Genomic DNA, 23,864 nt, shown 5'->3' on the forward strand with positions numbered 1-23,864 from the left:
AATAATAAAATACATTTCTAAAAGAAAAGAAAGAAAGAAGAGCCAAAAGCAAGAGGGCAAATCGTGACAGTGATTTTAGTGGGGGAAAAAAAAAGAGCAACGTTTTCTAGCAGCAGAGCTAGAGCAGTGAGACATGGTAAGACAAGGAACTAAGAAGTCAGCTTCGGGCAGAGGCGGCAGCGTGACGTCTCTGAGAACAGAAGCCTGTGCGGGCGGTGGGCAGGCGCAGAAGCAGGGCGAGCGAGTAAAAGCGCAGAGTTCCTGGAAGTAGAGGTCAGGAGGCCTTATCACTAGCAAGTCATGACTGGTGTTTTAGAGACCCCACAGCAACCAGGAAGAACAAGAGGAGACAGAAGTTCATGAGAAATCTCTTTTGGGACATCTGTGGTTGTAGTTTACTTTTTAAACAGAAAGATTAAAGGCAATTTTAAATTCCACGGAGTTATGAAAAGGAAGCACTCCAACACGGAAGAAACGGGAAATTGGTGGTGCAAGGTGTGAAACAAGAGGGCTACATAGAATAACTGTGGCACATAATTAAAGTATTTCAGAAACAAATGAATACATGAAACAGTATTAGTTCATGATATTTATTACTGGGGCTGGTTACAGAAAAGTCTTTTTTCCACTGTTGATTTAGGCATAAGAATAGGTATTTGTCTCGTGACTTCCTTTTAGAACTTCTATTTTTAAAAAAATCATAAAACTGTCTCTATCTGGGAAGATATTAGTATCAATTTTTCTTTTTAAAAAGTGAGGAGGGTTGGAGCTGGGGTTTCCTTTCATGCCTCAGTAACTACGACCGAACAAGGTGTAGTACTTGGCAGGGTTCTTTCCACACACGCACTTGGCTCCCGGCGGCAGCTCACAGAGTGGTTTGAAGGGGATGCACAGGCTTTTAGCTCCCATCGACGGGGCACCAGGCTCAAGATCTTGATCCCTGAATTAAAAACAAAGAAAAAATCCATTCGTTTATGCCACACATTTCTATTCTTTTTCACTGCAGTACCTTATAGGCTTTATCTGTTAAACGTAATTATCTTACCTAGCAGTGGTCTTTTTGATCCAATCTTCACAGTCAATTTCCCCACAGAATGGAATCTGAGCAATCTAATAAGAAAAAAATGTTCAGTATTTACAACTCCTTCTATTCTATAAAAGGAACATTTGAGTTCTGTATAAACCTGCAAGCAAAAAGGATAGGCCTCCCAGCCCTTTTCAGGCTATGACATCTTGCAAACCTTGCAAACCTGAGCAAAGAACTATGCTCAGAGATGCCCAAGATAGGAAAGAAAGGTTTTCCACTATCCCAAACCCACACTTCATGTAACATCTGCACATAACAAAGACATCTTTGTAATAATACACTTAAGTGACCAAATAAACTGGCTGCAACATAGTGCTGAAGAGAAGGAACAAAAAGTGAATTTCAAATCGTCCTCATTTCAAATCTGCGCTGCCGTCTGCTCTACCTGGCTCCATGGTTATCAGGATGGAGAGGACAAATAGTAAACTGATTTTCAGTGAAAGAAAAAGTGTCAGTAGCTCAGTCCTGTCCAACTCTCTGCGACCCCATGGACTGTAGCCCACCAGGCTCCTCTGTCCATGGGATTCTCCAGGCAAGAATACTGGAGTGGAGCCATTTTCTCCAGGGGATCTTCCTGACCCAGGGATGGAAAGCCAGGTCTTCTGCATTGCAGGCAGATTCTTTATTGTCTGGGCCACCAAGGAAGTTCATATAATTAAGTATATAACTTTAATTTTATATACAAATAATATAAAACTAATTATTGGATATATAAATTAATAATGTAAAATCTAAATGTAGAAACTGTGCAATGAAAACAGAAGAAAAAACAAACCTACAGATGTAAGAGCTGAACTAACAAAGTTAATTACCTGTATTGAAACTTACTAAATCATTAGCATTTACACAGACAAAAAGCAGGAAAAAACTGTACATTCTTAAAAGCATTACTCAAAATTTATTCTAAACGACAGAATGGGGGAGAACTTTAATCAGTCTCTATGCAAGGATATAAATACTAACCCAATCACAAAGATTGCAATAATAAATTTAAATTTAGTTTCTTAGAAATTTTATTTTTGTCAATGTACAACACAAAGCTATTTTTTTATAACATTAACAAATTTTACAGTAAGTACTCTTATTTCTTTGCACTAAGAAAAAAAGATCACTAAGACTTGAAAAGGTATTTCTAAAAAAATTTTTTTTAATTTAAAATGGTAAAGCATGAAAATATAAATAAATAAAAAAATAAAATGGTAAAGCATGTAAACAAATTCAACCAAAGTTGTTATTAGATGTATTTGGACTCACAAATGATAATTTTGTGAAACAAAAACCAAAAGATTCAATTCTTTTTAGCCTCAAAGCTCTTGATAAAATCTGAAATTTCTTATTATTTATGTACATAATTCACTAATGTGAAAGGAGAATATACATTCTTAGGTGATTTATTCAGCCATAGAAAGGCTTTTACCTTTTTATCTTTCATTTTTTTCTACACCTATGTTTTAAAAAGACAAAATCTTTTGCAATATATAGTGTCTTGAACTCTTCAGCAGAAATGTTACTGATGAGAAATAGTAATGTAATAGTAGAAATAATGATCAACAGATTAATGACATATTTATGTCAACAGTAACAAGTATATGTTACATATAAATGACATCTAGTTTTCATTCAATTAAGACCACCTCCTTGGAAAAATTTACTAAAATCAAGTTCTACAAATCAGATATATAAAATAATGTTTTTCATTTATACCAACAAGGAAGGGTAGAAAATCAAACTCTTACTTACATTCAAGTTGCAAAGATCCCTTCCTCCTTCCCGCCTCCTGGTAAATCCAATTTTATTTACCATAGCCTCAAAGCTTGCTTCACAGTCAGTCAACCTAGCTAAGCTGACCAACAAGAGGTGAGATGGGAGATGAAACTGACTACTGAATACCAGAAACAACAGCTGTTTTGGTCTCTGTGTGATCTTTGGACACACAACCAAAATGCTCTATTCTGGTTGAGAACAGGTGTTGAAATCTCTCCAACAGCTTATCTAATATTAGAATATGATTCCACTAATATCTGCTGAGATTCACTTCTTTGAAAGCAATGGATTAACTGATAAGTTACTCTATTGATTTATTAACTCTTATGCAATGTCTTTAATAGACTTTACTGTAAGAATGACTACCATATTTCTATAATAAAGGAAATCATAAAATTCAATCTTTATGGAGCAAAAAAATTATGAAAAAGTAAATAAATCACAGTGGAAGAAAAAAATATACAGTGTCAGACAACTATGCATTCTCAGGCAAAAAGGCTAGAAGAAATAGAAATCAGAAATATGTAGTTTGAAGTCAAGTGACAAATGATGGAAATCAGAAAGGTGGAAGATTATTACCAAAGCAATAAACCAAGAATAATAGAAGGCTAAATACTGCAGAATTATAGATCAGAAGGGGATTTTAATACTATTTTGTACTTATTTTTCAGATTAGTAAACTGATAGACATATTAAGAGGCTAATGATCACAACCAACTAAAATCTTGCCTTATACCCTCAGGATGAATTTTTTAAAAAGATACACAGAAAAAGTACATTAAGCTGAATCCGAAGAAAGACCCAAATTCTAATACTAGGCCTGCTTTTGTATGGCTTGGGGTACTTCATTTAGACTCTGGCCCGTGACTTTCTCATTTATAATCTGGGGACACAGAACAGGCTGTGTAAGTAAACATGTATACCAGAATACTAAAGTTCATAAGTGATTCATTCCAGTAATTGATAATTTTACAAACTGAAACCTCTTCTTTATGAAAATTAAGTTTTGGCTGGGAACATCTGCATATACAGAGCACAGAAAGCTGATAAAATCTTCAAGAGCCATTAGGAAAACCCATGCAGTTTTATGGAATCCAGTAGTACCCACTCATTCTCAAAAACAGGCTTAGAAATGAGTAATATTTTCCCTTATTATTCAGAAAGATCAATCAATTAAGATCTGGGTAAGTATATACAGTGAGAAATCAGAAACAGGCATTCCTTATTTTAGGAAACTGCCCATTACATTTCTGAAACTAAAACAATGCTTACTTTAGGAACTTAAGCTGAGAAAACAAAATCAAATTTTTCAATAATGAAAATATTAGGGGTCATGCAAAATGAAACTCATTCAATAAGCCTAATGAACATGAGAGAAAGCTTTTATAAAATCAGTTCACAGGGTTATCCAAAAATGACAGAATATTTTAATGCTGCAAGAAAGTCAATGGAAAACAGAGGCTGAATAATATATAAACCTTTTGTGTGACAGGCTTTGAAAAAGGGATTAACATGATACATAAATTCAATGAGTCTTAAAATACCACTCACTGAAATACGTTTATATTAAAAAATTTTCAGAATTCTCTTACCTTCCCAGAATCGAGCTCCTTCTGGAAGTCCTCCATTGTATTAGCCACAACCATATGAGTCTTAAGGTCTTCAGAAGCCCTATCAAGTAATTAGAATACATATTTTTTCTTACTAATAAACTCAAGCACGCGTTAGTTCAGTTGTGTCCCACTCTCTGAGACCCCATGGATGGTAGCCCACCAGGCTCCTCTGTCCATGGGATAGAATACTGGAGTGGGTTGCCATTTCCTCCTCCAGGGGATCTTCCTGACCCAGGGATCAAACCCACATCTCCTGCATCTCCTGCGTCTCCTGCAGTCAGGCAGATTCTTCACCACTGAGCCACAGGCTACCCAGAATCAGAAGTGAATACATATCTTTTCTTACTAATATGACAAAGTTTTTTTTAATGGCATAATTTAATGAAAGAATAACAACTTGGAACTGAGAAGAATTCAACATGAACCTCCAGCAGTGACATTCAGTGAACTTCAGTTAGCTCATCACTGCATTATTAGAAACATTAAATGACTAGAGAATTTGCCAAGTACACACAGGTAACAATTACTTTTGTCATAGTCACTAAATATCTACTGATCAACATTCTAACTCCTGGCTTTACCACTTATTACCTACGAGAATCTAGGTTATTATTTAAACCTCTCTGGTCTTAATTTTCCCTTCTACAAAATTGGAAAAAATACTCATCTAACTACCATACCAAATTGTTGTGAGAATCAAACACAAAGGTATGAAAATGTTTTAAAAAAGGAAAAAACACATAAATATACATTATTCAAGCTATTTTCACATACTCTTGTAAGTCTTTTGTATGAACCTCAGGTTCCAGAAATGAAATAAATATTAATCTCTTCCACACTCAAAGTCACACATCACACGAGGAGCACTCACGAGTGGGGACCAATGAGAAGGCATATTTTTCTTTTCTGAACCTCAGGGCTAGACTGTGTGAACCCTGACCACAACTGTTTGCTGTCCACCAAATCTGTTTCCCTTCTGACTTTTTTGCAGTGAGGTGGGTGGGCCCAAGTGACTAAGTTACAGCCAATGAGATACAGAAAGGAATATGCCACTTCCAAGGCAGAAGCCTTAAGGAGGGGGAAAAAATGCACTATTAATGTAAGCAACTTACATTAATAAATTTACTGAATTAAAATGTCAATACACAGATGTAAAGAACAGATTTTTGGACTCTGTAGGAGAGGGCAAGGATGGGATGATTTAAGAAAACAGCCTTGAAACATGTATATTATCATATGTGAAACAGATCACCAGTCCAGGTTTGATGCATGAGGCAGGGAGCTCAGGGCTGGTGCAGTGGGATGAGACCCTGAGGGATGGGATGGGGAGGGAGGTGGATTCAGGATGGGGAACACATGTACACCCAGAGCTGATTCATGTCGATGTACGGCAAAAACCACTACAATACTGTAAAGTAATTAGCCTCCAATTAAAATTTTTTTTAAATGTCAATAAAAAAAGTTCTGTTTTTTGAGCCATTAAAGCAGTGTTTTTTCCAACCAGGGGTGAACATCTGGATCACACAGAGCATTTTAACAATACAGATGACCAGAATCTACCTTAAAACTAATGAATCAGAGTCCCCAGGTATTAAGGCCCAGGTATTTTTCTGTTCCCAAAGCTCCCAGGTGACTCTGAGGAGACTCTCTGGAGAAGAGTCACTGTGCTGAGAGCACTACTCAGGAGACAGCAACAAGGACAGGCAGCTTTCTAATCTTGCATCTCTGACAGTATCTCCTGCTCTGAGTGCAGATGAACTTCACATGAATTACGCATTTGTTGGCAAACTAAATCCATGAAAGTCATCCTCAAGAGATGTATTATCATTCGCATTTTAAGGCAAGCCAGCCAACAAAAACCAAGTTCACTTGCCTACCATCACATAAAAGCACCAAAGCCAAGGCTAAAACTGGTTCACTCCTTATGTGCAAGATTTACTGAAGATGAACATGAATCAGACACAAGTATTAGAAGATAAACGAGGAAGGTGCAGGCATGACCCCCGCCCCTCTAAACTGAGCCTCTATCCCCAGTGGCCACAGGTCTTCCTCTCTGCTTCAGGTGGACAGGAAAGAAAATAAGGTGCCACCCATAGGCCACCCATCTTCTAGTGCCTCTGCCTTGAGATCTGTGATTCTAAAAGTCCCCTCCCCAGAGGTCAGGGCAGCCTCAAGGCCTCCCATCACCCCCAACCCCCTTCAGGAGGTTCTTAGCCTTGGTGACATATCATCACCACCAGGGGGTGTTTACTACTCAAGGTGCCAGGTCCTCTACACCAATTAAATTAACTCCTATCTGGGAGGGTCCCAGGCACAGGTAGTTTGAAAAGCTCCCCAGGTGCTGCTAATGTGTACCGAACAAGTGAGAATCAGTGCTTCTGCCCCTCAAATCTGATGTGTCAGATAAAAAACCCTGGATAAAAGCCTGGATCTAAAATGAACCCAAATCAGTCGAAGCGACAGATAATCCATCACTAAACCCAAAAGGGAGCAGAAAGCATATAGAAAGTAATCACAGTACAAATCAAAAAACCAAAGAGAAAGGCCAATTAAGAACCACAGGAGTTCGGAGCGAAAGATGACTTCCCATGGGGGCAATCAAGGATTCCGTGGTAGAGATCTCAAAGGCTGAGCACAATGAGAAGACGGGAGACACAAGCAACTCCAAGGAACTGACCGGGTAAAGAGGTTAACGTGGATGTCTTCCAAAATAGCATGAAGCTTCGTCTCAGCCTCATTTTCAGCAATTGTCAGCTTTTCTCCAGTGTCTCGTCTGACAGCTACAAACTGACAGTTCTTCATATCACGTGGCCCAACCTCAAGTCTAATCGGGACTCCCTAGAAAATGAAAAAGCAGTGAAAAATGACATGTGCACATCTCCAACTGAATAAACAGACTGACGTCATGGCTTTACCTGCTACAGATCACAAATACCCGAAACACAAAGGCAGATGCAAGCCATTTTAAAGAGAAGGTGATATTCCTGCTATGTTTCAGAAGCTTATTCCAATGAGAAGGCATAAGCCTAAGGAAAGAAGGTGGGCCCAAGTGGCTCTGAGCTGGGGAAGAGTTTAATGGGGAAACACGAGGGCAGCTGTCCAGCTCGCTGTCCCTAACTTCTCTCACGTAACAGCACACATGGAAAATCACACTCGCATGGCACACGGGGCTAACACAGTAGGCTCCTTGGCACACCCCCGACTCACTCACGGCACATGGCGTGCTTTGGTGGGCAGGCCCTGGCTCTGGCTGCTCTACCTTGAGCATCAGAATTACTGAAGGACTTGTCAAAGCACATACTGTTGGGCTCCGCCACCCAAGTTTCTGATCACCGTAGGTCCAGCGATGGGGCCCGAGAATTTGTAATCCTATCAAGTTCTAAGATGGTAAAGAATCCATCTGCAATGTGGGAGACATGGGTTCTATCCCTGGGTTGGGAAGAAATCCCCTGGAGAAGCGAACTGGCTACCCACTCCAGTATTCTTGCCTGGAGAATTCCATGGACAGAGGAGCCTGGCAGGCTACAGTACATGGGATCACAATGAGTCGGACATGCCTGACTGACTTCTCACTTCACTTTCACCAAGTTCTCCAGTGATGCTGAGCTGCTGGTCCTGGGACTGCACTCTGAGAACCACTCCCCAGGAGCCCAGGGTTTTTACAAAGGAGCTTAAGGAGCATATGCAAGTTTAAGCCTTGAGGATGTTCAATCCTTGTGAATCCACATGAGTTTGCTCTGAGTGGATTAAGGCTAAAGACAGAGCCCACTTTTAGGGGCTAGAAACTTCCTGACAAATAAAACTTTAACACGTTTTTCTTTTTTGAGTGAATGATCCTCTATAGTCATTTTGAATTTAAATTAAAAGCCTGTCTACACAGTTCTGCTGGATCAGTCGTCCCGCACACCAAAGCCAAAGGAAAAAATGTAAATGTTACTCTAGAAAAAAAATGATTCACCCCCTAGAGAAGACTTACTTTATAAAATAACACCAGTCTGGAACAAAATACTGTATACTTCCACATTATTTTATTGTTTCCCTTTATTCATCCAATGTATACATGTGTTAAGAAACAGTGTTAAGTGCAATGAGATTTAAAAAGATGAATAAGAAAGAGATCTTCAAGAAGCTTCATGTTTTGCAGGGTAATTAAGGCATGCATACAAATAATAAAAATCAGTGCAGAAAATCAGAAAATCAAAAGTGGGAGACTACCCTCAACAGGAAGAGAGAAGAAAAGTCACTGGAGAAGGCAAAAATTAATGAGTAATCATCAAAACAGAAGAACGTTCTATAAAATAACTGACCTATATTTACAAAAATGTAAATGCCATGGATGACAATGAAAGGCTGAGGAACTACTCCTGATTAAAAGAAACTAAAAAGACATGACAATAAAAATGCACTAGGACTACAGCCTATCCTGGGCAAGGGAGAGCCGGGACAGCTCAGAGGAATGCAGAAGAGAGGCCCACAAGCGTGGACGACAATTTTTTACCTTTCAGTCCAGTTAGTAGCAAGGGATAGGTTTCTTTTTGGGACCTTGGGCAAGTACAAATGGGTTTAGACAAGGTATTACTGCAATCACATACCTGCTATTTCCAAGTAAGTAAAAAAGACTGCAATTAAAGGGAAGTTTACACAACTTTAAAGTCTTCATTAAAGGTAGGAGAGTATGTTAAGGAAAAAATACATCACAAAAGGAAAGCAACATCAATATAACTACTATCCTTCAGCACAGATTTATGTGAGGGGCCATTTAAAAGAAATAAAGATGAGCAACTTTAGGGACATGCATTAATACTGAATAATCCCAGTATGGCTAAGCTTGCATATTTGAAAGCTTGAACCTGCAACCTCACTACCTCTTCCCATCCACTGCCTGTAATATGAGTTTATAAATTCTTGACTTCTAACTGCTAGTTCTAACAAGATATCCTGTTTCATCATTAAGAAAAAAAGTTAAATCCCAGAAGTTTGAAAAATGGAATAAAGAATACAGATCACCTATTAATAACTGTGCAATAAATAAAAGTTAAATCAAAAACATTAAACTAGAATTTAGACTAGACTTGAATATACAAAGTAAAAATTAACAAACCACTATGAAACAATGTGGTGTGAAATTACTCTCTCACCAATGACAGCTGTTAACAGCTGATGTCCATGCACCACGATTCTGATAGTCTACTATTGAAATAACTTATTTATGAATTCTTGATATAAATGTTTTAGTAGCAACCATAGGGGGTTTGTTAACCATAAACAAGGTCTTGAAGATCCTTTTTATTCAAACAACAAAAACCCAAATTGAGAGAGTGGGAGTAAAATATGCCACTGCAGACTTTACCTTGAGTTCCCAATGATTGAATTTCCAGCCTGGTGAGTAATTATCTCGCAAATCAACTCGAACTCGAATATTGACACTGAGTAACCGCCTTTGATAATCATTGCATTTTGCAATTAGAGCATCTCTGTCTTCTTCAGAAAGTGCATTTGTGATACCACAGGGAATAACCACCACCTAGAATCCAGCACATCACAAATTTATACAAAGCAGCATCATACAGAAGTAATGAAGTCACAATCACCACCTACTACTCACAAATCAAAACCTCCTAGTGACTGTCAATCTTCACAGAAATCAACTGCTGCGGTTTCTAATCTACACAGAGCATCTAGCAACGAGCTGCATATTATTTGTCCATGATAAATGCATTTTTGTTTCTCATTTAACCTTTTATAAATCATTTCAAAAAATAATTTCTAGAAGTTTTATAAAGTAGGTAGAAAACTTTAAAGGGTAGAAAGCAATAATATGAATAATACACATAGTTACACAATACCAAAATCTAGATTGTATTCTGTGTTGTTTCAGTATTAGCAAAAGCTACCTGAATGACATTCAGAAAAGCACACTTTTCAATGTTCTTTACTAAATAAGGCTTGAATTTTATGAAAGAAATAGTGAACAGGAATACTTCCCTTACCTGAACACAGGCTACCCGGGGTGGTAACACTAGCCCCACGTTGTCCCCATGGACCATGGTCATCACACCGATAGTTCGCGTGGTCAGGCCCCACGAGTTCTGATAGGCAAACTGCTTCTCTCCTGCTGTCTTTGGATCTTCAAAAACTATTTCAAACATTTTAGAGAAATTCTGTCCTAAATGATGCGATGTTGCTCCCTAAAATAGAGAAACACATCTTTTAACAACCCATTTTGCCTTTCAAAATAACTACTGTTAAGACCACACACCTTAGCAAGCACTAGATCTGCTTTATCTTCCCTGATTTTTTATGTTAAATGAACTTTTAAAGCATAACTGATACCAAAAAAACTAAGATTAGTAAAAAAAATCCTACAGAATAAATACAGAAGACAAGTATTATACCTCTTCTGCTATGCACAGACCCTTTTAAAGGAGTAACTTTAATTACAAAGGTTTAAAAAAATATATCCATGCTCTGGTAATTCAGGAAACAAGCTTCACTTAACTGACATTGGAGATTTGGGGAGAATGGGACAGATTGGCCTGAAATTACAATACAACCTAGAAGTATGTGATACATTGGTATTTTTTTTTAAAGAGTCTACTTCTCTGATGGCAGAAAACTTATCAGATCGGCCCACGACTATGCTTTCAGTCACCTAGGAGTCCTTTGTGGCAGTCTGATACCTGGATAGCTCTTCCACTGGCAGATATAAATGCTTCCAAGGTAGTGGTGTAATCCCCTCCTGCAAATTTCTCCTTTTCAGTCTTTCTTCCCTTTACAACAGGAACTGCCAGGAGTTCTTCATATACCTTAGCGTATAAGTCAAGTATCTGCAAAACCTGTAACATGTTAAATGTAAAAGTGTTCAAATTTGTGCTACGTTTATTGGTTATAGAGCTATAAAAACTGTACTATTTAAAACTAATCTTGGTGGCGAAGGCACTTTAAACAACAAAAATCTTTTTTCTTGGAAAGGTTAAAGCAGCCAGTGTGAATTCATTAAGAGAGAGGGAGCATTTCTCTAAACTAACTTTTATTGGAGCATAACTGCTCTTCAATGTTGCATTAGCCTCTACTGTAGAGCACAGAGATCAGCTGTACTATCCCCTCTTCTTCCTTCCCATTCAGGTCACCACAGAGCACTGAATACGGCCCCCTGGGATATACAGCAGGTTCTCATCGGTTATCTGTTTTAGAATAATTTTTAATATACATAAACTTAGAATATAAGAGAAAAATTAATGCTAATGAAAGATACACAGTAACCTGGGTGAAGACATACTGAAGAATAATTAACTTCACCCATGATATTATAATAATTTCTTCTATACACTGAAGTCCAAAACTGTTTTCATCTGAAAATTTAAAGCAGTACATTTTCTAATAAAGTTTCAATAAGCAGTTCCTTAAGTTCATGCTCAGACAGTAAAGAATCTGCCTGCAATGCAGAAGATCCAGGTTCAGTCCCTAGATCGGGAAGATTCCTCTGGAGAAGGGAATGGCAACCCACTCCAATATTCTTGCCACAAGAATACCATGGACAGAGGAGCCTGGTGAGCTAGTCCATGGGGTCACATAGAGTCAGACGTGAGTGAGCAACTAATATTAACACATTTGAATTAAACTGTTTTTAATTTTAAGAGGTGATATGTAAATTTTAAGGAACAAAACAATTTATACCAGAAAGCTGTCTTATAATGTCACTTTGAGATCAAACCAAATTTCAACTTAGTTATTTACTGAATGATTACTACTATGTAGATAGCACTGTATTACTTACAGCTGGGGGTGGGGGGTGGCATGCACAGTCTGGACAAAGAATTAGAACAGAATTAATACGGAACACAACTTTTATACCTCTTCTGCTGCCTCTTCAAATGTAGCAAAGGCACTGTGCCCTTCCTGCCAGAGGAATTCACGAGTACGTAAGAAAGGCTGAGGGTGCTTGAACTCCCAACGCTGGAAGAGGCAAGAACACAGTTTGATCGTTAGAGCTTTTCAATTTTTAGTGACAACTTTATGCAGTAAGTAATCAGAAATCCTAATTGTGATCAAGAATATCAATATTTCAAAAATGCTTTAGTATTCCCAATCCTTTGAATATAAAAGTAAGAAAAAAGAATTTTTTTTTAGATGGCTAAGAAGAAGAATGAAGAACTGTAAGATGAGTGTGCACCTACCACCACGTTGCACCACTGGTTGAGCTTTATGGGCAGGTCTCTGTGGGACTGCACCCACTTCGCATATGCAGGATACATTACTGAAAAGACACAGGGATGCATGGGCAGTTAGTCATTCCCCTTGAAGGCTGATACTATTAAACCAGCAACGTAATAGCAACTAAAGCGCTGTTATCTGTGCAGGTGAGTAAACGGTATTATATTTCATAAAACGGATTAGTCAAGGAAAAACTTGACCGTATTTTATGTTCTTCACAATGAGATATACATTTAATTTGACAACTTCTCAGTGTCTTGCTTCTAAAGACACTAAGTGAAGATCTTACAGTATATACTATGTTCTATATTAAGTTCTTTGCATTCATTACCCTGTTCAATCCTCACATTCAACCCACGAAATAAATATCATCTCAATACTGAAAATGTGGAAGCTGAGCTTAGAGAAGTTAAATAACCTGATAAATGCAGCAGCTACCAGACTTTACATTAAATCTATCTGATGTGTCTACCCAGAGTCTGAAAGCTCTTGCCATGAACTGCTAATTTAAGTGAAGACACTTGTCTTATCATAGCCTATTCAAGATTATCTACAACTAGTAAAACAAAAAGAAAACTTTGCCAATCTGCCATGTGAAAAAACAAAAAGTTGCTGTCATAATTTTAATAATGCATCATTATTAAAAGTATCACTGAAAGTATAAAATAAAGAGCAAACAACCCCTAGCTCTGAAGATGGATAATCACTTCGGAAGACACTGACAAGCCAAAAGGCTCGAACTTTCCAAGTGGTATTTCCATTTATTACGTGTAGTTTTAGGAAAACCATTTATCCTGTCAGAGAGCTTTTTTATTCAATCTGCAAAATGGAGATAGCAGTAGCTATCTCTACTTTCCTAACTACACCATTGTGAGAATAATACAAAGTGTAAATGAAATCACTTATTAACCTATAAAAACCCTATATAAATGTAACACGAAAATGACTAATTTGAAGTCAATATGGCATAAAACACTACTGTTTGCAATTTTATAATCAATTCCAAGAATAAAACTCCATGGGAAGTTCTGAAAAATTATAGCATGAAATTAAAAATGATACAAGTGGTTTTTAAAAAAAAAAAAAACTTTATCTGGATGACAAAGAGCTCCACAAAGCATGCTGTCAGAGAACAAAACTCTATGCCACTCAAATGTGCACTCATCTTTATCAACATTCATTAAACTTTGTATCATCAACAGGAATTATAAATATAATTTATAAATTATAAAGGTGAAACTCAACTCTGGAAGCTGTCTCTAATGTTCAATGAGCTTTTCTCCTGTGTTCCAAGGCCCACCCTCACCTGTTTCACTGGTAGGACGAATGGCAATTGGTTCTGCCAATTCTGTTTTGCCAGATCTTGTCACCCAAGCAACCTAGCAACATAAAATCATTTTTCACACATTTTTTAAATAGCACTTTAGAGAAAGAACACAGATGTAGGCAAATTTCTATTTCAAGTTTTACTATATCAATTAAGCAAGTTAAAATAACCACTACTGTTCACTGTGAGAAAAGGAAGATATTTACTCTTTATAATTTTTTTATATTTTATAATATAAAATCATAATATTTTATAATTTATAAATTATAATTTATTTATACTGTATTTATAATTTTTACTGAAAGGTAAAAGCTGGTTAATTAATTAATGTAACAAAAAGAATCATGATTTACACTGATGAAAGAAATATAATTTTTTTAAGCAGCTTTACATTTCTCTAAGTTGACTGTTGTAACCTGTCTTTTAAATTACTATTCAAGTTTGAATTGAAAATATACTTCTGACTTTATAAGAGAAAACTGCAAAAATAAATAAAGCAGGCTAATTTACCTCAGGGGCAAAGTCAGCAATATGAGTCTTCTCTTTCTCTAATGCACCTTGAGACACAAACATGGGGAAATAGCAGTTTTCAACACCGAGTTTCTTGATCTCAGCATCAAAAAAGTCCTTGATGGATTCCCAAATGGAAAATGCCCAGGGACGAAGGATATAGCAGCCACTTACATCATAGTATTCAATCATTTCTGACTTTGTGATGACCTTTTTAAAAGAAAAATACATAAAAAAATAAATAAATAAACGAAAAATACATTCTCTGAAGCCTAAATTGAACCAAAATTACAGTGTAAATGCCAAGAGTATGACAGTCAAGCTTCAAGTCTGGAGGCTTTCCCTGCTGGTGCATCCTTTTAATGTGCATGTAAGATGGATCCTTTAGATCCTTCTAAGAAACACGAGTGCTCTATATTCATAAGACTTGAATTCTAATTTTGCTTCTGCTGTTTTATTGTTTGGTTACTTTGGACTAATACCTTCACCTCACCAAAAAACAAAACAAAAATAACGACTATCTCACAGATCTACTGCTCAGTTCAACACTTTTTGTGAGCATGCTTTGAAAACTGACACGTTACATGACTATACTATGAATTACTAAAGGCATTATATGTTATTACTCTGTATCTGGATTTTAGAATCTAAATTTAAGTAGCCTTTGAGAAACTTAAAAGAAGAAATCAAGTGAGTCCATACTCACTTGAGAATACCAATCTGCAAGATTGTCTTCTTTTCTGGCCTCAAGACCCAACCTGTAGATATAAAAAATAAAATATAAATCTCTTCATCCAGCAACTGCTTTGAAGCTAAATAGAAATAAATCCCGAAACTTCAAAATGGCTTGTTTTTCTTCAGTATGAGTTATTTCTATATTTATATCTCTTCTGTATTCATCTCTGCATTTTTAAACTAGAAGACAGCTCAGTCATTTCTTAAAGGGTGGTGTGATACTGTCCACAAAAATTAGGGAAGCTAAGCCTAACAAAAAACTATAATTTTAATGCAGACGTTCCTTTTACAAAGATCTTTATAAGGAAATATATTTGTAGTCAAGACAGAGCCTGTTCTCACTAAAAAATAAGAAGTTTTTGCCAATCTCAGTCCAGATAAACCAGAGTAACATCAGTGTCTCACACAAAGTAACCTGTAAGTAGTAAAAACAATGGTTGTATGTATATACATGTGTCAATACATAAATATGTGTGTGTGTGTGTGTGTGTGTGTGTATCCTTACATGTTCTATAAGTTTTTCTTTTAACTTCAGTCAACAAAAGTCAGAGATAGATGCTTCCAAAATAAATTAGATCTACAATAAAAAACTATTCTCGGCAATAATTTTTTTTTGAAACACTGACAATTATTCAGCAAACTGCAGTCTTAAGATTGACACAGAAAGTCTATCCATTAGATATGTCTTATAAAAGGTCCATCTTTTTAGAATTTATTGGCTTATTGGCTTAAAAGTTGAATGTATTTATATTTGAATTCTCCATTTTTCACTTTGACACATCTCAACAAAATGTCTACATGAAGTCTGGCCCTTTCACAAGCAGTCAGAAGGTAAAAGGTAAAACGTTCTGTTCTTGCCTCTACTATTCTATAATTCTGATCACCCAGTCAATGGGCAAGAAAAGTCACAGTTGTATTCTCTTGTTTAAGGAGACATTTTGTGTATGCCATTAGAGTCGAGGCAGGATTTGAAATTCAGCTAAAAAAATCTTAATACCAAAGTATCTCTAAGTAGTAGCTGCTAACATCAGCTTAGCTCAGGTTTAGCTTCAAGAGAACCTCACATAGAGTTCACTCTAATTATAGGACAGGGATAATGGAGGAATCTTATTGTTCACATGGATTGGAAATATCGAAACACCGTCTATTCCACAGTTGGTGTCATCTTTAAACGATACTTAAAGTGTGTTTCATATTTCAGGTTTGCTTCATATTTAACGAACCATTTAAAAAACCTATTTCAAATGAAGTTATCATTTAGTCCTCACAGAAGATTTTCACTTGAAAAATCTGCTAAAGTACAAAACAATATGTACAGTTAGGTTAACAACTGTGTTAAAGGGAGGAAAAAGAGAAAAAATAACATTTTTGCTGTTCAGTAGCTAAGTCGCATCCAACTCCGCAATCCCGTAGATCACAGCATACCAGGCTTCCCTGTCCTCCACTGTCTACCAGAGCTTGCTCAAACTCATATTCATTGAGTTGGTGATGTTACCCAACCATCTCATCTTCTGTCGCCCCCTTCTCCTTTTGCATTCAATCTTTCCCACCATCAGGGTCTTTTCCCAAAATACATACATGTATCAATATGTATTTGTTTATACTTGTGTAAGCAAATGAAAATCTCTTGATGGATAGAGAAGAAACTACTAACAGTGGTGACCAGTTCATTATGGTGGTAGGAGAAACTGGGGAAATAGGAAAAAGCATAGGAGTGAGATTTCACTGAACTTTTTATATTCTAAGATTCTTGAACCAAGCAAATGAATATGTTACCATTTAAATATACAGAAAATGAACAGAAGCTATCTGCTGACATTATACATTTAGCATTCTCCAATTTAATGTGATAGTTAAACTAACCAAAAAAGAAGTTTTTTTCAATAATTAAGAGTTGAATTCGTCTAAAACCCTGCTTCCCTTCAATTGAAGCTTCCGTTTCATTACCTGGTCTGCTTCTTCGGCCCCTGTCCTTCGCCTGCTCCATCTGGTGACTGCCCACTTGCCTGGTTTTTAGAGGGGTCTTTCTTTTGGCTGTCATTTTGCTTCTGGGGCTTATTCTGCTTTTCAGATTTATTTTCTTTTTCTTTCTTTTTCTTGTCTTTCTCCTCAGCCCCAGTGGCAGAGACAGGCTTATAGTCTACTCCTGTCAGAGACCTGTACTGTGCTTTCAGCTGAAGGAGTTCTTGTACGGCTGTATCTACTTGATCCTTTAACAGAAGAGGAAAAAGAGAATAGGGCATTTAATTCCAATTGCTATCTAAGCACCAATGCCCAATGCTTTACAAGCAGATTTGAAAACACAAAGGCAAACACAAAGTGCTAGCAGTGGAGGATGTTAAATATACTAACCACTGAAATGAATAAAAGAACATGATAAGTAGGGATAGAACTAGAAAACAGTTACTAAAAAATTGTACTATAATTGCTCGGTTTAAAGAATAGTCGCTAGCCACATGCAGCTACTTAAATTTAAAGTAAATAAAACTTAAAATTCAGTTCCTCAGTCACAACAGCCCCATTTCTAGTGCCCAACAGTTCCAGAGGCTAGTGACTACAGTACTGGACAGAACTGTTAGAGGACATTTCTATCATCTCAGAAAGTTCTACTGGAAAGCACTAGATATAACATGTACTCTGCAATTTAATATGAGTCTTTAAATGACATAAGTTGAACATTTCACCATTATAAAAATGACAGTAATCAAGCTTTTATATTACTGGTTAAACTTCAAAATCTGTAACGACTGTTTTCCACTCATGTGAATTTGTACCAAAAAATCCTCCTCCTATAGTATAATACGACGAGCACAAACTACACCAAAAGTTCAAAGTAAAAGTTGCCATCTGAGACTGAGAGCTCTAGGAGCAAGAGTCACACAGAGAGTGCGCATCAAGGGTCTCCACTGTGCCGGACACCGACAGACACAGGCCTCTATTCTTACAGCCGAGAGAGACAATAATTAACATATAGTGTGTTTAAGTTGTGGATGTGATGGGTGATGAAAGTGAAGTCCAGTACTGCATAGGAACCTGGAACGTTAGGTCCGTGAATCAAGGTAAATTGGAAGTGGTCAAACAGGAGATGGGAAGAGTGGACATGGACATTTTAGGAATCAGTGAACTAAAATAAACTGGAATGGGTGAATTTAACTCAGATGACAATTATATCTACTACTGTGGGCAAGAATCCTTTAAAAGAAATGGAGTAGCCATCACAGTCAACAAGAGTCCAAAATGCAGTACTTGGATGCAATCTCAAAAATGACAGAAGGATCTCTGTTCATTTCCAAGGCAAACCAATCAATATCAAAGAAATCCAAGTCTATGCCCCGACCAGTAATGCTGAAGAAGCTGAGGTTGAAGAGTTCTATGAAGACCTACAAGACCTTCTAGAACTAACACCCCAAAAAGATGTCTTCTTCATTATAGGGGACTGGAATGCAAAAGTAGGAAGTCAACAGCTATCTGGAATAACAGGCAAATTTGGCCCTGGAACAAAATGAAGCAGGTCAAGGACTAACAGAGTTTTGCCAATAGAATGCACTGGTCATAGCAAACACCCTCTTCCAACAACACAAGAGAAAACTCTACACATGGATACTACCAGATGGTCAATACCGAAATCAGACTGATTATATTCTTTTCAGCCAAAGATGGGGAGACTCTATACAGTCAGCAAAAGCAAGACCAGGAGCTGACTGTGGCTCATATCACAAACTCCTTATAGCCAAATTCAGACTCAAACTGAAGAAAGTAGGGAAAACCACTAGACCACTCAGGTATGACCTAAATCAAATCCCTTACAATTATACACTGGAAGTGACAAGTAGATTCAAGGGATTAGATCTGACAGAGTGCTTGAAGACTATAGACAGAGGTTTGTAACATTGTACAGGAGGTAGTGATTAAGACCAGTCCCAAGAAAAAGAAATGCAAAAAGGCAAAATGGTTGTCTGAGGAGGCCTTACAAATAGCTGAGAAAAGAAGAGACGCTAAAGACAAAGGAGAAAAGGAAAGATATACCCATATGAACACAGAGTTCCAAAGAATAGCAAGGAGAGATAAGAAAGGCTTCCTCAGCAATCAATGCAAAGAAATAGAGGAAAACAATAGAATGGGAAAGACTAGAGATCTCGTCAAGAAAATCAGAGATACCAAGGGAACATTTCATCCAAAGATGAGCACAATAAAGAACAAAAATGGTATGGACCTAACAGAAGCAGAAGATATTAAAAAGAGGTGGAAAGAATACACAGAAGAACTATACAAAAAAGATCTTCATGACCCAGGTAACCATGATGGTATGATCACTCACCTAGAGCCAGACATCCTGGAATGCAAAGTCAAGCGGACCTTTGGAAGCATCACTTTGAACAAAGCTAGTGGATATGATGGAATTCCAGTTGAGCTATTTCAAATCTTAAAAAGATGATGCTGTGGAAGTGCTGCACTCAATACGCCAGCAAATCTGGAAAACTGAACAGTGGCCACAGGACTGGAAAAGGTCAGTTTTCACTCCAATCCCAAAGAAAAACAATACCAAAGAATGTTCAAACTACCATATAATTGCACTCATCTCAGACACTAGCAAAGTAATGCTCAAAATTCTCCAAGTCAGGCTTCAACAGTACGTGAACCATGAAGTTCCAGATTTTCAAGCTGGATTTTGAAAAGGCAGAGGAACCAGAGATCAAATTGCCAAATTCCACTGGATCATCAAAAAAGCAAGAGAGTTCCAGAAAAACATCTACTTTTGCTTTACTGACCATGACAAAGCCTTTGACTGTGTGGATCACAACAAACTATGGAAAATTCTTAAAGAGATGTGAATACCAAACCACCTGACCTGCCTCCTGAGAAACCTATATGCAGGTCAAGAAGCAACAGTTAGAACTGGACATGGAACAACAGACTGGTTCCAAATCGGGAAAGGAGTACATCAAGGCTGCATATTGTCACCCTGCTTATTTAACTTATATGCAGAATACATCATGAGAAACACTGGGCTGGAAGAAGCACAAGCTGGAATCAAGACTGCCAGGAGAAATATCAATAACCTCAGATATGCAGATGACACCACCCTTATGGCAGAAAGTGAAGAACTAAAGAGTCTCTTGATGAAAGTGAAAGAGGAGAGTGAAAAAGTTGGCTTAAAGCTCAACACTCAGAAAACTAAGATCATGGCATCTGGTCCCAACACTTCATGGCAAATAGATGGGGAAACAGTGGAAACAGTGAGAGACTTTATTTTGGGGGGCTCCAAAATCACTGCAAATGGTGAAATTGCAGCCATGAAATTAAAAGACGCTTACTTCTTGGAAGAAAAGCTATGACCAACCTAGACAGCATTCTAAAAAGAAGAGACATTACTCTGTCAACAAAGGTCCCTCTAGTCAAGGCTACGGTTTTTCCAGTAGTCGTGTATGGATATGAGAGTTGGACTATAAAGAAAGCTGAGTGCCAAAGAATTGATGCTTTTGAACTATGGTGTTGTAGAAGACTCTTGAGAGTCCCTCGGACTGCAAGGAGATCCAACCAGTCCATCCTAAAGGAGATCAGTCCTGGGTGTTCACTGAAAGGACTTATGCTGAAGCTGAGACTCCAATACTTTGGTCAACTGATGTGAAGAGCTGACTCACTGGAAAAGACCCTGATGCTCGGAAAGATTGAAGGCAGTAGGAGAAGGGGACGACAGAGGATGAGACGGTTGGATGGCATCACCAACTCAATGGAGATGAGTTTGGGTAAACTCCAGGAGTTGGTGATGGACAGGGAGGCCTAGCATGCCGCAGTCCATGGGATCACAGAGTCGGACAACTGAGAGACTGAACTGAACCTAGACAGCATGTTAAAAAGCAGAGACAGACGAGATCGGGCGCGTTCAGGGTGGTATGGCCGTAGACTATATAAAAAAAATTAAAAATAAAAAAAATAAAAAAGCAGAGACAGTACTTTATCAACAAAGGTCCGTCTAGTCAAAGCTAGATGGTTTTTCTAGTAGTCACTGTATGGAGGTGAGAGTTGGATTATAAAGAAAGTTGAGCGCCGAAGAATTGATGCTTTTGAACTGTGGTGTTGGAGAAGACTCTTCAGAGTCCCTTGAAGTGCAAGGAGATCAAACCAGTCTATTCTAAAGGAAATCAGTCCTGAATATTCACTGGAAGGACTGACGCTGAAGCTGAAACTCCAATCCTTTAGCCACCTGATGCAAAGAACCAACTCACTGGAAAAGACCCTAATGCTGGGAAAGACTGAAGGCGGGAAAAGGGGACAAGAGAGGATGAGCATTGGATGGCATCACCGACATGATGGACATGAGTTTGAGTAGGCTCTGGGAATTAGTGATGGACAGCGAAGGCTGGTATGCTGTAGTCAATGGGGTCACAGAGCGTCGGACACAACTGAGCGACTGAACTGAACTGAAGTGTTATGTCAGAGAACAGCAGAGTTCCATGAGCATGTCTAGTCAACCCTAGCTGGTGAAAAAAGGATCAACAAACGATTCCGTAAACGACAAGATAAAACAGTTGAGAAGTGACATTAAGAGCAGAGGTTAACCAGATCTGATGAGCAGAAAGCGTTCTAGACAAAGAAAGTAGCCTGTAATGTACAAAACAAAAACACACAAATGTTAATACCACACCAACCTTAGAAGCTTTTTCAGCTTTAAGTTTTCGAACTACTTCTCCTTGAGAAGCTACTTTGTCAAAAAGTAGTTTGGCTTCTGGTGTTTCTGGACCACTAGGCTCAGAGCTTCTGGGAGGACTAGAATCTGCACTTTGAGATGATGGGGGCTGACCAGGAACGTACTCCTTCCCAGTTTTTTCTTTATATTGAGCTTTTAGGGACAGTAAGCATTCTACAGCTTCATTTACTTTAGCCTGAGAAAAGAGGAAAAAAAGATAAATATTTAATGCTTTCTGAAATTTCTGAAAATTTCAATTAGTATTAAAAATCATTAATTACTGCCAAAATATCCCTGTAAATAATCATGATGAAGAAACCCAAGCATAAAGGAGTCAAATAGTCAGCCTAAAATAACACATCAAAGCTAAAGAAAACTTAAAAATATAAGTATCATAAATCTACATACAAATCATAAAAATAAGCATAAATGTACACACATGTATAATACTGTAACTTTTTACTTCATATATGTAAACAAAGTATAGAACTTCCAAGCAAGCTGTCAGTTTCCAAACCTGGGATTGTAAATAGTGGAGTCAGAATTTACAAAATCAGAATTTGCCTGTACAAATTCTTATTTTCTTCAGCCCATTAAACAGACACAAAATATACCATTAGAAAAAACCCACAGTATGAGCTCACCTAAAGAATAACTACATCACTCTTAAAAATTTACAATGAAACGAGAGTGTATGTTGAGGTTTTAGATATTCACTTCATATATATATATATATATATATATATATATATATATATATATATATATATCAGCCTCTGATACTTCAACTTAACTATGATGAAAAAGAATGAAACACTCAGCCAAAAGGAAGATTCTTGTGACTTCAGCAGAGGACATCAACACAGGCCAAGATGGACACCTCACCTGAATAGAGACACCATCTAACCACAGACTATACTACATACTTAGACTGTATACTCTACACTGGAAAGCTGAAGCGTCAATCAAAGCAGAGAAAAAGTGCCTCCCAATTAGCTTATGCAAGTTTTACTGCTACATTCTAACAATGCTCCAAATAGCTAAGAAGAACCCAAGAGAAACAGAAAGAATGCTAAGATGGGGTCAAAGGGATGCAGGAAGAACCCAAATATCTTCAAAGAATTTGCATCAACAAAATAGCAAATGACATTTCCTTGTCCAGCTATTTATGGTACAATTTTGCTGCCTGTTACAGCACCAGGCATCACAGAGGAGGGTAAAAGGAGAAAATGCAAAGAGTAGGTTGTCTGATTTGTATTTCTGACCTGTCTCTTGTTTATACTGTCCTTAGAACTGAAAGTGTTTTCAAAACAAAATCTACCTGCCCTAAGAAAAAAGACAGAGTTAATGAGACACACAAGAATCAAGAAAAAAAAGAATCTTCCATCAGCTAAATGAAAGAATGTAGAGAAAAAGTTAAGTCATTTTTACAAAATGCAGTCATTTCTACAAAAAGACGCCTATTTGAAAGAAGTTCCATTTTACACTATACGCAGGTGTTGACTACAGTTTGAAGTCAGAAGGCACACATTTCACAAAGGAAAAAACCCTTGTGTGGCAAAGGCGAAAATTAGTATGGGCAAATCACTTCATTACTGAATGAAATATTCTATAAGAGCAAAATTATATATACCTAGATCCTTTCCAAATGGGAAATGGAACATTCTGGATATCTAAATAATCTATTCAGGTTATTTTTCAAAACAGGGTGAAATCATACTACTTGCTATGCAGTCTCTTCTGATGATTTAGAAAGTAACCAAAGATTCTTGAGAGAAACAGAAGCATAAAACATTAAGTCACCATCATTTTATGGCCTATATATTCTGTGCCAGATAACGATGCTAAGCACTTTTCATGGACCATCTTATTAATTCTCCAAACAATCCTTATCCATTTTATGAAAAAAAAGAAAAAAGCTTAGAA

The 23,864-nt window shown here is 37.4% G+C and overlaps 1 protein-coding gene across 1 annotated transcript in view; it reads right to left on the reverse strand.

The window, feature by feature from the left end:
• Positions 1 to 576: 576 nt before the first annotated feature.
• The window catches only part of EPRS1 (glutamyl-prolyl-tRNA synthetase 1), a 60,196-nt gene continuing 36,908 nt past the window's right edge, over positions 577 to 23,864 (reverse strand). The window contains exons 19-32 of the mRNA XM_061160058.1: positions 21,901 to 22,134; positions 17,198 to 17,460; positions 15,222 to 15,273; positions 14,516 to 14,725; positions 13,985 to 14,057; positions 12,642 to 12,721; positions 12,319 to 12,420; positions 11,145 to 11,300; positions 10,455 to 10,652; positions 9,815 to 9,988; positions 7,142 to 7,302; positions 4,444 to 4,522; positions 1,046 to 1,110; positions 577 to 940 (exon numbers count right to left, since the gene is read on the reverse strand). Of these exons, the coding sequence (XP_061016041.1) occupies positions 790 to 940; positions 1,046 to 1,110; positions 4,444 to 4,522; positions 7,142 to 7,302; positions 9,815 to 9,988; positions 10,455 to 10,652; positions 11,145 to 11,300; positions 12,319 to 12,420; positions 12,642 to 12,721; positions 13,985 to 14,057; positions 14,516 to 14,725; positions 15,222 to 15,273; positions 17,198 to 17,460; positions 21,901 to 22,134 (1,998 nt within the window). The 3' untranslated portion in view covers positions 577 to 789. The remainder of the gene's footprint in view (positions 941 to 1,045; positions 1,111 to 4,443; positions 4,523 to 7,141; positions 7,303 to 9,814; positions 9,989 to 10,454; positions 10,653 to 11,144; positions 11,301 to 12,318; positions 12,421 to 12,641; positions 12,722 to 13,984; positions 14,058 to 14,515; positions 14,726 to 15,221; positions 15,274 to 17,197; positions 17,461 to 21,900; positions 22,135 to 23,864) is intronic.

Source organism: Dama dama, chromosome 14 (genome assembly GCF_033118175.1).
Source record: "Dama dama isolate Ldn47 chromosome 14, ASM3311817v1, whole genome shotgun sequence".
Classification (NCBI taxonomy): domain Eukaryota; kingdom Metazoa; phylum Chordata; class Mammalia; order Artiodactyla; family Cervidae; genus Dama; species Dama dama.